The sequence below is a fragment of the Ochotona curzoniae genome, unplaced genomic scaffold, assembly GCF_017591425.1.
Source record: "Ochotona curzoniae isolate NIBS_2020 unplaced genomic scaffold, NIBS_Ocur_1.0 contig_2210, whole genome shotgun sequence".
Classification (NCBI taxonomy): domain Eukaryota; kingdom Metazoa; phylum Chordata; class Mammalia; order Lagomorpha; family Ochotonidae; genus Ochotona; species Ochotona curzoniae.
In genome coordinates this window covers 54,646,872-54,662,227 of record NW_024465369.1, presented here as the reverse complement: position 1 = coordinate 54,662,227, position 15,356 = coordinate 54,646,872, and the positions used below count along the sequence as shown (strand labels likewise).

The 15,356-nt window shown below is 37.1% G+C and overlaps 1 protein-coding gene across 3 annotated transcripts in view; it reads left to right on the top strand.

Moving 5' to 3' along the window:
• Positions 1–15,356, top strand: part of SATB2 (SATB homeobox 2) — a 173,189-nt gene that overhangs the window by 92,613 nt on the left and 65,220 nt on the right. For all 3 annotated transcript variants that reach the window (XM_040972159.1, XM_040972158.1, XM_040972160.1), the window contains one exon: positions 10,147–10,619. In XM_040972159.1, coding sequence (XP_040828093.1) covers positions 10,147–10,619 — 473 coding nt within the window. The remainder of the gene's footprint in view (positions 1–10,146; positions 10,620–15,356) is intronic.

Sequence of the window (15,356 nt, the reverse complement as noted above, 5' to 3'; positions counted from 1 at the left end):
CATTACAGCTGAAATGATATAATGTTACCACATGTAAAGCACCTCTTGTACCCGAAAATGATCGTGTCATTTACAAAGTGGTGCCTCAGAGTTGAATGGAGAAATCAGTGTCTCCTGACCTGGTTCCATGAGGCAGCCCTGGCTTTGCCATGGTGGTATCAGTGGTCAGGACAATGCCTTTAATCAACTCCTGCTACTTCTGCCTCTGCTGTTGTTTAGCTCTGATGAGGTAAAAGTAACTTACTTTTGTCTAACTCTTTTTTTTTTTTTTTGTGAGTAATTGAAAATTTCACCTTCGGATATAAATGGAGGTGTTCTGCAAGGAAGTCTGTCTGCCCTTGCTATACTGTATTTGCCTGAAAGTAATGCCAACTTCAGATCCTTTGATTTCTGTGTAATTACTGGATTTAGGGAAATGGAAAGATCATTTCTGTAAGCAGTTACTTCTCTTGCTGGTTTTCCAGCATTTGGAAGAACCTGCTGAATTTTTACTGTGCCTATCGATGTTACATATTCATGGATCATCACTGATGATTTCCTGGTTAGAAACTAATTGGGAGTGCCAGGAAGCCTAAAAATGGTGTGTTGGGAGGGCCCAAGTCTCCTAAGAAACTTTTTCCAGCTATTTTTTCAGCCTGTAAGCATTTATACCCAAATGTTTAAAAAGTGAAAACTGCTCTTTATTAATAACATGTTTGCTAGATTAAAAACAACTTGTTATCTGCTGGCATTTATGCAGTTTATGATGCATTTTAAGAACACATTAAATGAGATGTGTCTGCCCTACAGTGGGGTACCTGGGTTTGATTTCTGGTTCCTGCTTCCTGCAAAGGCAGAACCTGTAGGAAACAGTGGTCACTTGCATAACCGGGTTCCTGCCACCCACAGAGGATGGCCTGGATTGCATTGCTGGCCCCTGGCTTTAGCCAGGCTCTGCCGTGACTTCAGAGGCATTTGGGGAATGAACCAGAGGATGGAAGCGCTCTGTCTCTGTCTCTTTCTCTGTCTTTCCCTGTATGTCTCAAAACAGGCAAAACAAGTAAACAACAACAGTAAGGCCCAAAAAAGGATTAAAGGGAAAAAATAAGTGAATTTCTGAATTTCCTCCCTACCTTCCATCTATTCAATCATTGTGCTTCTTATTTGTATCAGACACATTTCCTGGTTTCATAAAACCTGTAATCTTTAGGAAATAATAATGTTATGTTTCTTTTGTAATTTAAAAGCAAATTTGGCCATCTATTTTATATACTTAATGAGATTCTGAGGGCTGAGTATAACAGTGGGCACGTTACATAGTCACTTCTTACAAGAAATTTATAGTCATAATTAAAGAAATAAATTTAATTAAACAAATTTTCAGTGAATCCTTCAGCTGTGGAATATATTCAGTGCTTGAAGCAATGAAAGACAGCCAGAAACACATTAGAACAAGGTTCCTAGAGGTCTAGTTGTGTTGCTTTTAGCCTAGCAGGGTCTAAAAATTAACTCCATGAATATATCTGGAAAATGTGTAGTATTGGTATAAACCAGTGCAGTGATAACACGGAAAAAAAGCCATAAATTCCACCTGCCAGATGTCAGGCTTGGAGGTAAGTGGTTGTGGAGAGGTAACTCATGCTTTATAGCTTAAGGACAAGTAGAAGAGGAGAGAAAAGGAAGAATGTTCTAGGTAACTGTGCAGGAAACAAAGAGCATGGTGAGTTTAGAAAGTTACAGGTGCTTGTCCAGTATGCCTGGAATGGTAGTTCATTAATGATGGTGTTGTAACATTATGGGTCCCCACAATGGCTGATTCTGATCAGTGAGGAAGAAAAGGTAGAGGATAGGTGGGTATGGGGATAGTGATGTCATTAAGCACTGGCAAAGTGGACAGAGGTGGTTGATCCCTGGGTGGGAAAGTGTATTATAATGATGGAAATAGTATGGAGAAGGTAGAGACTACATGTTTGGTGACTTTGAAAGTCCTTAGGTTTAGTCATACTGAGGATTTCATAAAAGATTCTTCTGCCATCTAAAACTGTATTGTGTGATGGCAGGAAGGATGGCAGTGGAAGACAGTACACTAGCTACTTGTCTGACATGATGAATACTCATTTGACCTTTTGGGAGAAATTAAGATTATTTGGCCTCGGAGTCCTGAATTTCCAAGGGAGTGGGTATAAATCTAGAATCTTCTGGAGTACAAATCAGCTGAGAGTGTCTAATACTGATCCTTTCAGGCCATTGCTTTTTAAATTTCCATGTATGTTGGTAGTTTTGATTATATAACAATCCCTCTTTTAGGCCAAAAGCTGTTTGACCAAAAAACAGACAAGCAAAAAGGGAGATGTGGAAGGGGGTATGGTTCACAGGACATATCCATTCTGTGATTGCTGGGTTTGATGAGCGTGGGACCTTGAATATTGTTGATGTTTAGAAACTATAGAGAGAAGTGAATGTAATATAGGTAGACTTATTTGAATATATGGACTTTGAATAATTTTATTTTGTACATACTTTATTGTAACTAATTTTATTTGATATGAATTAAAGGAAAATGAAAGAATCTTTACATGTTTGATTCAAATATCCTTAGCAAATTATTAAGCAGAATCTTTTCTATTAATTTGTTATTGTGTTAAAGGTCTAATAATAGCCACTTCTACTAAAAGGAGCAGAAATACTTTTATTAAGTGCAAATTAGGGGCTGTTATGTAGCCTAAGAAAAACATTCCTTGAAGAGTTTCCCACCTAGTTTATTGCATGTTTTCTTTAAAATAATAACCTAAAATATTTAAGTCCTATAAAATGAGAGACTTATCAATGGAAAAGAATGAAACTGATTGTTTCTTGATTAACTTTTCTTCAGTAAAGATAAATTAAGAATTTAATGCACCCAGAAGGCCAACTGGCAAGGGAAAAAATACTCCTAGACAATTAAATAATAAGTTTCTGCTATAATTTTTACATCATAAACAGAATTTACCTCAGAAATGATAGTTTCAAATTAAAATCACTAAAGGGAGTAAATAGGCATAACATTCAGCAATTCAGAAACTTATGGGAATACATGAAGTAATCAGTGCCATCAAACTGTGATGGAAGCATTGTTTAAAACCAAAAGAGACAGCCATATTCTTACAGAGGGTTGGGATTACCCTGATTGGAAAGGGTGGATAAGGGTCACTTTTTCCATGAAACATATTGAGTCCCATAGGATTTAATTCCTGAAGAAACAGGGGTCCAAATCTGAGTTGCTTTATGGTAGATAGGTATGTTTCTGTGGAGTTTAATATGGTGGAAAAAGGAAGTTGATAAGGGAAAAATACACCTAAGGAAACCAGACATATGGTGTTATCACGGCTCTACTTGGTACCCTTACTTATAGGCTGTTTTATTAGGAGTTAACAAGTTGGCTCTGAGTATCTTGCTTTAGGCAGCGATTTTGCAAGCAAGTTCTCAACTCAGAGACAAATTCCCTTTAACAAATTTAGAGCGGGGGGGGGGGGGGAAATCTTTTAAGTTTGCTGGTCCTAAAAGACTTAGCTTTTTATTTTCGTTTTTTCCCTTTTGCCCCTCAGCTGTTTCAGACTCCTCATATTTTCCTTAATTACATTTAGTGAATTCTTCTGATAATAGCGTCTTTTAGGAGTGTTGTTTGTTTTCAGTGATGTGGGATTTATATCTGATAGATATAGCATATTAGCTTTGGCTCCTGCAATCATGTCTTTCTCCGTTTTGTTCATAGAAAATGGTTTTCATGTAACAAATCGACTTTTTACCTACAGTTGTTGACTACGAAAGAATAAATCAGAAATATCTTTGTTGACTGGGCATGTTCAGTGTCAACCAATATGATGCTATTTTATCATGTCAGGGAAATTAATGTTATGTTTTCAAAAGAATTTAACAGGGTGAAAGACTTTGAGTAGGCAGTAGGATTGTTGAATGCTAATATGCAGTGCAATTCAGAGGGAGGAATCAGAATGAATATCAGATTTCACCACATAATAGTTTATTAATACATATTTATGATGTAAATTTTAAAATAAATGTGCAAAATTTTGTTTTAGTGATTAATTAAATCAACTGTTGATGAAGGTCCACTTATAACTGACCAACTTTTCGTTGTTCCATGTCCCAAAACATTCTTAAGATTTATTACCCTGAATGTGATAGTTACAGAGAAAGGAGACACAGAGGGAGACCTTCCATCCACTGCTTCACTCCCTAGAAGGCTTCAGTGGCCAGAGATGGGCCATGCTGGAGGTGGCAGCTTCACTGGGTTTTCACACATGGGCAGCAGGAACCCAAACATTCTGTTTTTGTTGTTTTAAAGGCCATGTCCAGGAACTAGATTGGAAATGGAACATCTGGGGCACAAACTGGTACCCATTTGAGATGCCAACATTACAAATGATAGTTTTATGTCCTAAGCCACAATGCCAGCCATGTTTTGTTCACAAGGGTTACAAAGCATATAGCTGAGCCATCACTCTGAGTCCTACTGTTCAGATAACCCATCCATATACATATGCATTGCACACATGCATGCAAATAGGAAGCAAAATTTTTTCTGTAAGAAAATTGTTTCAAGTTGTTAACCCTTGGGGTGAGAAGCAAGGAACTTGGAGTCGAGATTTTCAAATTTAGGACAGTATCATGCTCAAGAGAAGCTTTTTTCTGTGCTTAAAGTTTGGTTACCATTTCAAAATTACTAAGGCACTTTACAACTTTTCTACTTAAGATGCCAGAATGAAGTCTATGTGTTTCTTATGTTTATAGAATCATTTTTGGAGCATTTCCACAGGGTGAACGAGTCACAGAGAAATTCTGCCATCATTTTTTTGAAGTTTTATATTTAGCTTATATTCCACCCAGGATTTTCAAGGAAGGTTCTGGGAATGCTGGAGTGTTATTTAGGCATCCATTAGTGTTCATTTATGCTTTTCCATTTACATGCTTAAATATACTAATAGCTGAAAGAAAAAAAAATCATAGCTCAGAGATACTGGAAATTTCCCAGTGCAAAATCTATTGCCCAGTTTATTATTTTCTATCCATGATATTTGGACAAACTCCAGGACATATTTCATAGAAGCAGCTGTGTTAAGATTTGAGGTAAAACTATACAATCACAATTCTAAAACTATGGTTAGTCTTTTAGTCATGTTGATGGACTGGAAGAGCGACTATGTAATTACCACTGCTTGCCACTCTAGAGATTGTTGCTTCACTAGGCAAAATATCTTGCAGAATCTTAAATTTTTGCTGATGAATTAATAAGTAGAAGCATCAAGTATTCTGAGAAAGAATTGTGTTGAACATCCTGAGTAATATTCTTTAAGATGCTATGAAATAAGTAACTTGCAAGGGTATTATTTTAGACCAATGTACAGGTAATCTTTCCCATCTTACAGCTAGTCACAAATCACCAATTTATTAAGAACCTAGGTTTTCCCAGTTCACTTTACCCAGTTCTGCCTATCCTGTGATATCTTGCTGTGAGTGGTAGACATCTGTGTCAATCAGATGCTCCTCCTTTTGTTCATAAATCCTCAGAAAGTATACTTTGTCAATTTAATATATTTTGAGCATTGGAATTTTGTTGCAACGCAAAGGACTAAATGTCAGAATAGAGCAATATTCAGTATAAATATACTGATATTAAGAATATTCTTGAAACACTGTCATACACACACATCTTCAGGATTTGTAATTAAAAGAAATGATTGGTTTCCTGGCTATGCTGCAAAATTATCTGAAGTACAATAATATTTCTGGACCAGGTATCTTGATTATATTGCATATAAATTGCTAGAAAAAAAATGTATCATGCAAATAGCAAGTACATTGATAGCTAGTGGTCTAGGGTGCTTTTGGTGACAGTGGCACCCCCAAGAATGTGGTGAGGTTTCAGGAGCCTCTGAGATTCTAACACCCTACCTATTGTGAAAAATGGAATCCAAAAGGCTTAATTGGAGGTTAGGTCGTGGTGATGCTTTTCCTGCAGTTTTTAACTAGTCTTGTAATGGTTTAAGCAATCTGCAAGATTCTCTTGGTACTCTTGAGTTTCTCGGAAACTTGAGTAGACTTTTGGTCTAAGTAGCCACAAAACTTCTTTAGAGATACTAGACATATATTGCTTGAGGAGGTTCCTCAAGCTGTGCTCTGTTTGGGGACTAATCCAAAGTTGGGTGTCACTCCTTCCAATTTTAGTATATGTTCTGCCAAAGCAAGCACAAGGGTATCACTCCTTCCGAGCCACTTTCCTCTACAACACACATACCGACAGGACTTTACCAAAGTAGAGTCAAGTTAATTGTAAGTTAAATTATGACTCTGATTTAAAGCCTTGGAAGGAGTAGATTTTTTTTTTTAATGTCTCCCAGCATGTAAGCATGCTAACTCCATCTTGAATATATTCTGCTATGGATATGAACATTGCTTCTATCTCAGAGGTAGTACTTCCTTTTATTCGTCACATTTTTTCTTTCAGGATTTCAGATCTGCTGAATGTCACAAGCACACAGGCTCTCATAGCATGATGTCTTTGTTTGGTTTTAGTTTAGGTTTAAGAAAAGCTTAACATGAAAATCTCCACTGTGGAGTGAAGAAGTAAAAATGTGAAAGTGGATACTGTTGTTAGGTCTTTTTCAAGCCATGGTGATTACTTACAAATTATTTAAAAAGAAAGAGAAAGGAAAGTAGGGAAACAGGAAGGGAAGAAAGAGACAAAGAAATAACAAATGCCCAGGCTGTTTTTCAGATGGAGTCTGACACATTCTGATGTGCCTTCCTTTTTTTTTTTTTTTTAATAAGTGTTTGTACTTTACCTGCTGTGACATAAGAAGCTAAAAATATTGTTCTGATATTATTTTTATAATACTGACATCCAGAAATACATGCAGAAGATTTTCAAATGAGACAGAATCTGTGCCAAATATCACTGAAACCATACGTTGCCTCGGTTAGCAGGGACACTGCCTGTTGGTGAGGGTTTGATTCCTAAGCCTCACAGGCCGATGCTGACTTTTTGTACCACCAGCACCTCCATCTCCCCACCCCTCCGCCCATGTTCAGGTATGAAGAACTTGGCTTTTATCTGTAGAGCAGCCATGGACTGAGCACTGGTAGCCCATGAGCAGAATCTATTTGTAAGAAAAAAATTTTTTTTTGCTTTTATTGTATGTTGAAATTGGAATTAGTTGCCAGGGCTTAAAAATTAAGAGATATTGTGTAAAAATCCAGATTAAATTTTTTTTCTGATAAAATGTCTTACAGAAATATCAGCATAGGGGAAACGAAAGCCAGCTGAGCAGGGTGGGGCTTGCTCCTGTTGAGCAGAGCAGGCTCTCTTGCTCTTGTACCCATGTAGGTGAAATCTCTGTTACCTACCTTTGCATTTAGTCACTGACACTTAAAATTCCTTCATGGTTTGCTATGTAGGTAGCACTTTGTGTTACCACATGTCTCCAAGCAGGTAACTATAACCACTATATGAACTATATGAACTTTGAGGATTTGGACTTCGCAAGAATGGGAATAATTGTTATGTATGACCCTGAAGGACTGTAGACTGATGTTATTTCAATTCTCATTATACCAACTCAGGTTTGTCAGGCTCTGACATTTGCACTCAGTCACATGTATGACTAAGCCTATCTTTGAAATCACTTTGCAGTGATGATGGAGTTCAGATAAATCTCAGGAAAATGAACTGAACTGAGTCTTTAAAGTGAAAATACTAAAATTTTGGAAAATGAATGTTTGTTCAAAGAATGCAGGCTGTTAGAGAATAAGTAGATTGCTTTTTTTAAAAAAAGATTTATTTATTTTCATAGAAAAGGCAGATTTGCAGAGAGAAGGAGATTCGGAGAAAAAGATCTTCCATACGCTGGTTCACTCCCCAAATGGCCACAATGGCCAGAGCTGAGCCAGTCTGAATTCAGGAGCCAGGAGCTTCTCGTGGGTCTTCCATGCAGGTGTAGGATCCCAAGGCTTTTAGCCATCCTTAACTGTGTTCCCAGGCCACAAGCAGGGAGCTGGGTGGGAAGTGGAGCTGATACCCATATTGGATTCTGGTGTATGCAAGGTGAAAATTTACCCACTTAGCCATCTTGCCAGACCCAAATGTATGCTTTAAGGAGAAAAAGAATTGGATAAATCTTGTACTTACTGAGCACCCCAAAGCATAATTTAATATGTAAGTTAGTCTTTACTTTGGATAAATTAAAACCAATAAGCAAACTAAAGAAACTAAGTGTTTTCCCCCAGAGCAAGCATCCTCTAGAGGCAGACCCTGTTTCTTTACGTGCACTTTTATCAGGAAAGTGCAATTCTGCTCAATGGAAACGGTATTTTATTACCTTATCTGAAGATTCTTAACACTTAACTTGGTTTGTTTTTAAGACTGTGTACTTTAAAGTTTAATTAATACAGTAGTGGGAAAATACTGGCCTTTAAAGGATATGATGATAGTAATTTGTTTATCTTGAGACTTGTAGAGGAATGTTGACATAGAACCGAAATGAATTACATTGGATGGATTAGGTTAAAAATCGGAGCCTTGAAGAAATTTGCAGTAAACTTTTGTCTTATTTGGCAGTTCCTAGGAAAGTGAAGCAAACATTGGTTTTGCAAAGATTAGGAATGATGCTATCCTTATCCACATACAACATAATCCTAGGATCGGGATGTTCATTGGTTTTCTCCAAGGAGCTTTCATATGAAATTTTTTGACATGTAGAATTAAATGCCCAAATACCTACTTAATAGGTCAGCTGTGTTACTTTACTTCTTAATGTATTTTTAAAAAATTACATGTTACATAAATATTATTTAGAAATATTTAGAAATAGTTTTCCCTCACAATTTATAAGTACTCCACAAGTAGTTTGATATTTGTGCTTTTTTTTTTTTTAAATCGCAAAACACCCTTTTTTGGGTTGTCAAGCACACATGACTTCTGCCTAAAGTTTTTGAGAGTAAGTAGTTTTTCCCCCTTGGTATACATATGGTTTTGTCACCATAAATTGTATGCCAGATTACAAGCACCATTAGCATAATAAGGAGACAGCTCTATTAACATTTGTTCTGTGGGTGAATACTTTTGTTATTCATTATGTAACCATCCAAAGTAACACTTTTAAGGTAACCATTAATAGATTCTTGCATAATCATACCCAAGATTTGAAAGTAGAAGGTACAATTACTATGTGTACAATTTTTTATTTCATACATAGATCTTGTTAAGGTATTCCTGGAAACTTTTCAAACTGATGATGATGAAGTTATTTCAACTTGATGTGCTTTCTCCAGGCTGAACTTTGTTTCAGATAATATAGTAATAAAGACTTGGATAGGGATGCTACCATGAGGTGTTTCCCCATTTCTTGAGAAATAGATCTGAGGGAAAGAACAAAAGCTTTCCTTTGTGTTTGAACATATGATATACTCACTTTCTTTTTCTTTTCCCTTTAAAGGTTAACTTTTACATCTTTATTAAGTGTAATTCAGTAGGATAGCCTAGAGAGGAAGAAAATCTTAAATTGTAATTCAAGGTGGTGATATTAATTTTAGAGTTTTTTTTGTTTAGCTTAGAACATGTCATCATCATTAAAATGTTAATTTCTTAAAGAAACACTCCCATACAATAAAGATAAGAAGTGAGTAGAGAGCTATGTTTTTTGTTACAAATTCTCCTTGAACATTTTCCTTTATTAGGAGATTCATTTGGAAAGAGAGGTTGTTGTTGTCATCTCCTGAAAACCGTGAATGACGACATCAACCCTATCTTCAGAGGGTAGAGTAGTTGTGTGCCTGTTTGGGGCAAGGTGGCAAGGGACATGATGGAAATTGAGAGCATTTAGAATTTGTGATTTGTGGTGATTTCCATATCCTTTATTAAGTGGTATGTTTACTTTTATGAATTTGGGAAAACCAAAGAGGCAAATGTTTTACCTTCATTTCTTCTATAAAAACCTCTAGTTTGTAGCATGTTGCAGAAAACCGTAACTCATTTTTACTCTGGTGCTTCCAGGTTTGTATGAAAAAAGTTTATGTCATGAATATGCCAAAACATGATAATTCACTGTCATCTATATTGGCAATAAATTATAACAATTTGAATAATACTGAATTATAATTTTTATCTCTTAACAGTGGAAAGAGTGGAACGAGAAAACCTTTCAGACTATTGTGTTCTGGGCCAGCGTCCAATGCATTTACCAAATATGAACCAGCTGGCATCCTTGGGGAAAACCAACGAACAGTCTCCTCATAGCCAAATCCATCACAGTACTCCAATCCGAAACCAAGTGCCCGCATTACAGCCCATCATGAGCCCTGGTCTTCTTTCTCCTCAGCTCAGCCCACAACTTGTTAGGCAACAAATTGCCATGGCCCACCTGATAAACCAACAGATTGCCGTTAGTCGGCTCTTGGCTCACCAGCATCCTCAAGCCATCAACCAGCAGTTCCTGAATCACCCGCCCATTCCTAGAGCAGTTAAGCCAGAGCCAGCCAACTCTTCTGTGGAAGTCTCTCCAGATATCTACCAGCAAGTCAGAGATGAGCTGAAGAGGGCCAGTGTGTCCCAAGCTGTCTTTGCAAGAGTGGCATTCAATCGCACACAGGTACAGTGAGCAGTGAACATCATAGTAGGGGAAAGAATGACACTAGGCCCAGCATTATCATGTGTCTTAATTCTTCTTTGAAACATTCTTTAAGAATTTTGTGAGTTTAAGAACTCTCATTATTATGTTGATAAGGAATTATTAATTCGTGGGAAACTATCATCATCATTGATCTTTGCTTGATTCTATAATTATTGAATTAATTAATTAATGTGAATGACTGAAGCCCAGCTTAGGATCCAAAATGTTACTAGTGACTTGGGTATATATATGTGCTGTTTCATTCACCTTCTTTGTTTTCCCTACATATAACCTGATCTTGAATTTTCTCCTTCTCTTCTTAGAAAACTAGTTGTGAAACTATTTAAGCACACCTAAGTAAAATGATGATGCTAACACTACTGACTTGGGAGGGCGTTACATTTCAAGAGTCATTAATATAACTCTTAATACAAGTAGTAAAAATACAAAGGGGGCTAATCTCAGGGGATAAACAGTCGTGTAGTAAAAGAATGTATCCAGAGTGTTAGACCAAAATGTGAAGTATGATGCAGCATGTAAGAGACTCTAAGATATGACTGGACTTATGGTGAACTGGAGAGGAGAAATGCTTTCAGGAGGCTGAACTTGGTAAGTTTTGCAAAGGGTTGTAGGCTTAAGTTTAGCGTCCAAACTGGGATGCTGAATTTTGTACAGATGCAAAGGTGGGAAAGATCATGGATGAGCCCATATTTTAACACCTCACTACAGTGTTAGTTTTCCAGCGAGTTAGATCTTTAAAGATTAGATAAAATTTAAGAGGCAAAGATGGAGAAGGAGGGTATCTTAGGCTAGGGGAATTCATAAGCACAAAATTGAATAAAAAATGTGGGAACAGATGGTACTTGATAATAAAACTAGGTACTACAACTTGGAGGTAGAAGAGAGAACACAAATCAGTAATGGCCTTGCAAACCTTGCCGAGAACTTTGAAACCTAAAGACCCTGGAAACTATTCAAAAGCTCCTGTAGATGTACGTTACAATCCAATACTCAGAGTTGGAACTTGGGAGAGACCCCCCCCCTCAACTCAAAGGTAACAAAAGACTGTGTATTATCCTTTAGAAGGCTATCTTAAAAATCCAGCTAGACTGTGTGAAAGTTTTGAACTAGACTGATGTAAGTGGAATATAAAATTCAGCATTGTGTAAATAAACTTGCCAGGAGGTATGTGAGTGGATGAAGAGGGATAAAGTAAAGATAATGCTAAGGTTTGAGCTTAGTAATAATAAAGGTGTAATTATTAAGAGAAAGAAGGAAGCCATTGAGAATCCCTGCAGTAAATTGATGATTTCAGATTGGATCATTCTGACATAGAAATGTTGGCAAGACTGCTTAAATAAGTTAAGATGTACAATCACTGAAAGCATGAGCTTGGCAGTGAGAATGGTTGTTAGAACCAGGATAAGAGTTTAGAAATCGTTCCTGAAATTTGCAATTTTAAGAGTTAATGTATGGAAAGGAGGAAGGTACACCCCCTCCACCATCATTACAGGTACTAGGGAAAGAGATGGGAGAAAGGCCAGAAGAGATGGGGTAGGTGGAGATGGAAAAATGGGGAGCCATTGATTGCAGAGTGAACGTACAGACAGCATGACAAGAATGCTTCCGGGAGAGTTGTCCGCATGTGGAAGGCTAAGAAGTGTAGGAGGAGGCTTGACCTCCTGTAACAAAATTTGAGGATTGGTTGATGGAAGTCCTTGGCAAATATTTGAGTGTGTTTCCTGCTCGTAATGGGAACTATAGTTAATTGTTGAAGATACAGAAGCAGATTACTCTGTACACAATTTGGTGTTCAGAGGGAGGCCAAAAGTCATGGACAGCCTGAATATGCCAGTTTGTGACCAAAGGATTTCTCCAGGTATCATGGGGGCTCATTGACACTAAATAGCACGAGGCAGCAGCAGAGACAGAGATTGTGGTTTGGTATCAGTCATCAGCAAGGCTGGGACTATAGGATTGTTTCAGGTTTGGTGCTGACATTAGGTGTGCAGGAAACCAAGAGGAGGGAAATCTCTTGCTGCCTTGAGTGCTAGTTAATGTATGCGTTCTGTTGATGACAGAGTCTGTTTATATCACCTAAGAGTATGGATTCTGAGACCTACACTACTCCAGACATCACCTACCATTTGTCTCTTATCAATCAAAGTAGTTAGGCAGCATTTGTAGGTCCATAGTTATCTAGACTGGGACTATTATATGCTTGATCCTTTAGAGCAAGTCTGTTGCATTCTGTTGTAAAATACAAACTTGAAGGATGCATTCTGTGCATTTTGCAGCTTTGCAATGTGTGTATGTGTGGGTGTTCTTCTTTTTGTAATAAATGTGCGTGAATAGACATTTTCATAATTAGCCAACCATTTATTGCTTGTTGTGTATTTGGATCCTTTGGCTAAGGGTGAAATTGAAAGGGTAGTTGTATTACTTTAGTGTTAGAAGCCAGTACAGTGTACGTTTTGTCCAGTGTCTTGAAGCATGAGAGAAAACTCACAATGAGGCCAGATGAAAGACAGATCATGTTAGTGAGAAGATATGCTCTGCCAAGACCCTAGATTCCTGGAGGTCTGACTTCTGCGCAATCTTTGTTGTCTCTTTTTATGGATTAATGATTTTTCTTTGGCAATGCCATTTTTGAAGTGCCAAGTTGTAAAAAATCTAATTGAAGCATGGAACACATTTTATTATTTTCCTCCTGCCATTAAATTTGTAGGATGGCTACACCCAGAACGAAACATTCACTTTCAATCAACATGAGCTTGAGTTCATGGGCCAGACTAGAGGATATCAAATTGAAACTGCAGAGGAATGTATGAGTATTTCCTTTTAAAATTCTGCTTTTAATTTGGGAAAGCTTTTCATCCCTCTGGGATCATAACCTGTTGTGTATAAAGCCCAACCTAATCAAGGTAGATGGTATTGACAGAATGACATAGTTTGAACTTGAGCAGAAGGTCAGCAGGCAGATTGTTTCTGCTGTATGCTCTGTAGTCACTAACATCACGATTGGCAGTGGTTTTACTAGCAGCACTGCTAAATGGAAAACATGGTATACTATGCCCCATGAAACCAACCATGGATTTTCTAAAATACTCAGGCTTTTTTGGAGTGAAACCAGATATTTATGTGTGATATACTAATCGTAAGCTGTAATTAATAAAGAAAAATTAATAGTCTAGATAATGACATAAATGAGTGGTTAATCTTTGGATGGAAAATAAGTTTATGTTTTTCCTCAAAGCAAATCAAATCCATTCATTTTAGATGAGCACGCAAGTCAATCTGAGTTGCTTTTCTGCAGTATGTAGGATATCCTCAGCCTATTTCATGTTTTCCAGAAATAGTTCATTATCTCTAGTACCCATTTATCATCAAATTTAGTGAAAATAAATTATATGAAATTTGTCATCTTATGACCCTATAGTTTTGTTTCCTGGATTTATACCAACAATAAATCTAGCTTGTGTGTGTGTGTTTGTGTGTGTGTAAAACAGAATCATGTGGAAGCATTAGTAAATCAAGCTGAAATTGTAAAACAATTAACCCCATTATTTACTAGTTTCTGTGTTTAAGATTTCCAGATGGAAAACTCAAATTCATAATAGAAAGCATTTGAAAATTCCAGTACTCCAAAAAGCTGCTATGTATTACCTTGTATGACTCTGTTATCATTGTATCATTTAATATTACAAAGCATATAGCTTTGTTTCTAAGAGCTTGTTTCAGTGCATTTTTATCTTAATAGTTTCTTTTAAAAATAGGAAATGCATCTGTTTTGTAAAATGATGCCTTTCTCATCATTCATAACAAGGTCATGGCTTTGGTTGAGGTCAGAGATAGGCAAATTTGTCAATTTTATGTTGTATTATTTTTTCCTTTACATATCTTTTGAACAGCTAACAGACATATATATCTTAACCAAGAACATAAAATTAAGCCACATGTTTCAGGAGAGGGATTTAGCACCTTTGACATTGTAATCATTGTAATACCAGGACATAGGGTCTCCAGGATGGGTGTGAGACTGATACAGTTGGTGCCATAGATGATAGTAACTTTTTATGTTTCCAGTGTCATAACTCTTTTATTTTTTTTATAAATATTTATTTTACTTATGTCAAAAGTAGACAGATAGCCAGAGAGAAAGAGATATCTTTCATCTGCTGGTTCAGTCTAAAATGGTTGCAGTGACTTAAAGTCAGGAGCCTGTAATTCCATCTGGGTCTCGCACATGGTTGGTGGAAAGACCAAAAACTTGGATCATAAAGTCAGCTGCTTTCCCAGGTGCATTAGAAGGAAGCTGGATTAGAAGCAGAATAGCTCCCCAGGACTGCTGCCCAGGAGTTCAGCTCGTGCCTCATTAAAGGATGCCAGCATCACAGGCAGAAGTTTAGTCAGCTGGGACACAGTGCCAGCCCTGTCATGCTTCTTTATTAGTGCTTTGAAAAGAAAGTTAGTCTTGTCTGGATTTTTTTAGGCATGTGAAACCCAATGAAAATGTTAAAGTGAAAGTGGTATGATGTTTTTTGTGCTGGTTGTAAATATCCAGGCAATCCTATTACATACATCTAAAGATAGCATGTACTTGTGATCATAGGGTAAGGCAGGAAAGGCAGGTTCCAAAAGAGACAGACAGATCGCATCACTGTTCTGTGTTCCATGTTCTGCCATGCGTGCTCCATGCTACTTTCTTTTTCTTTT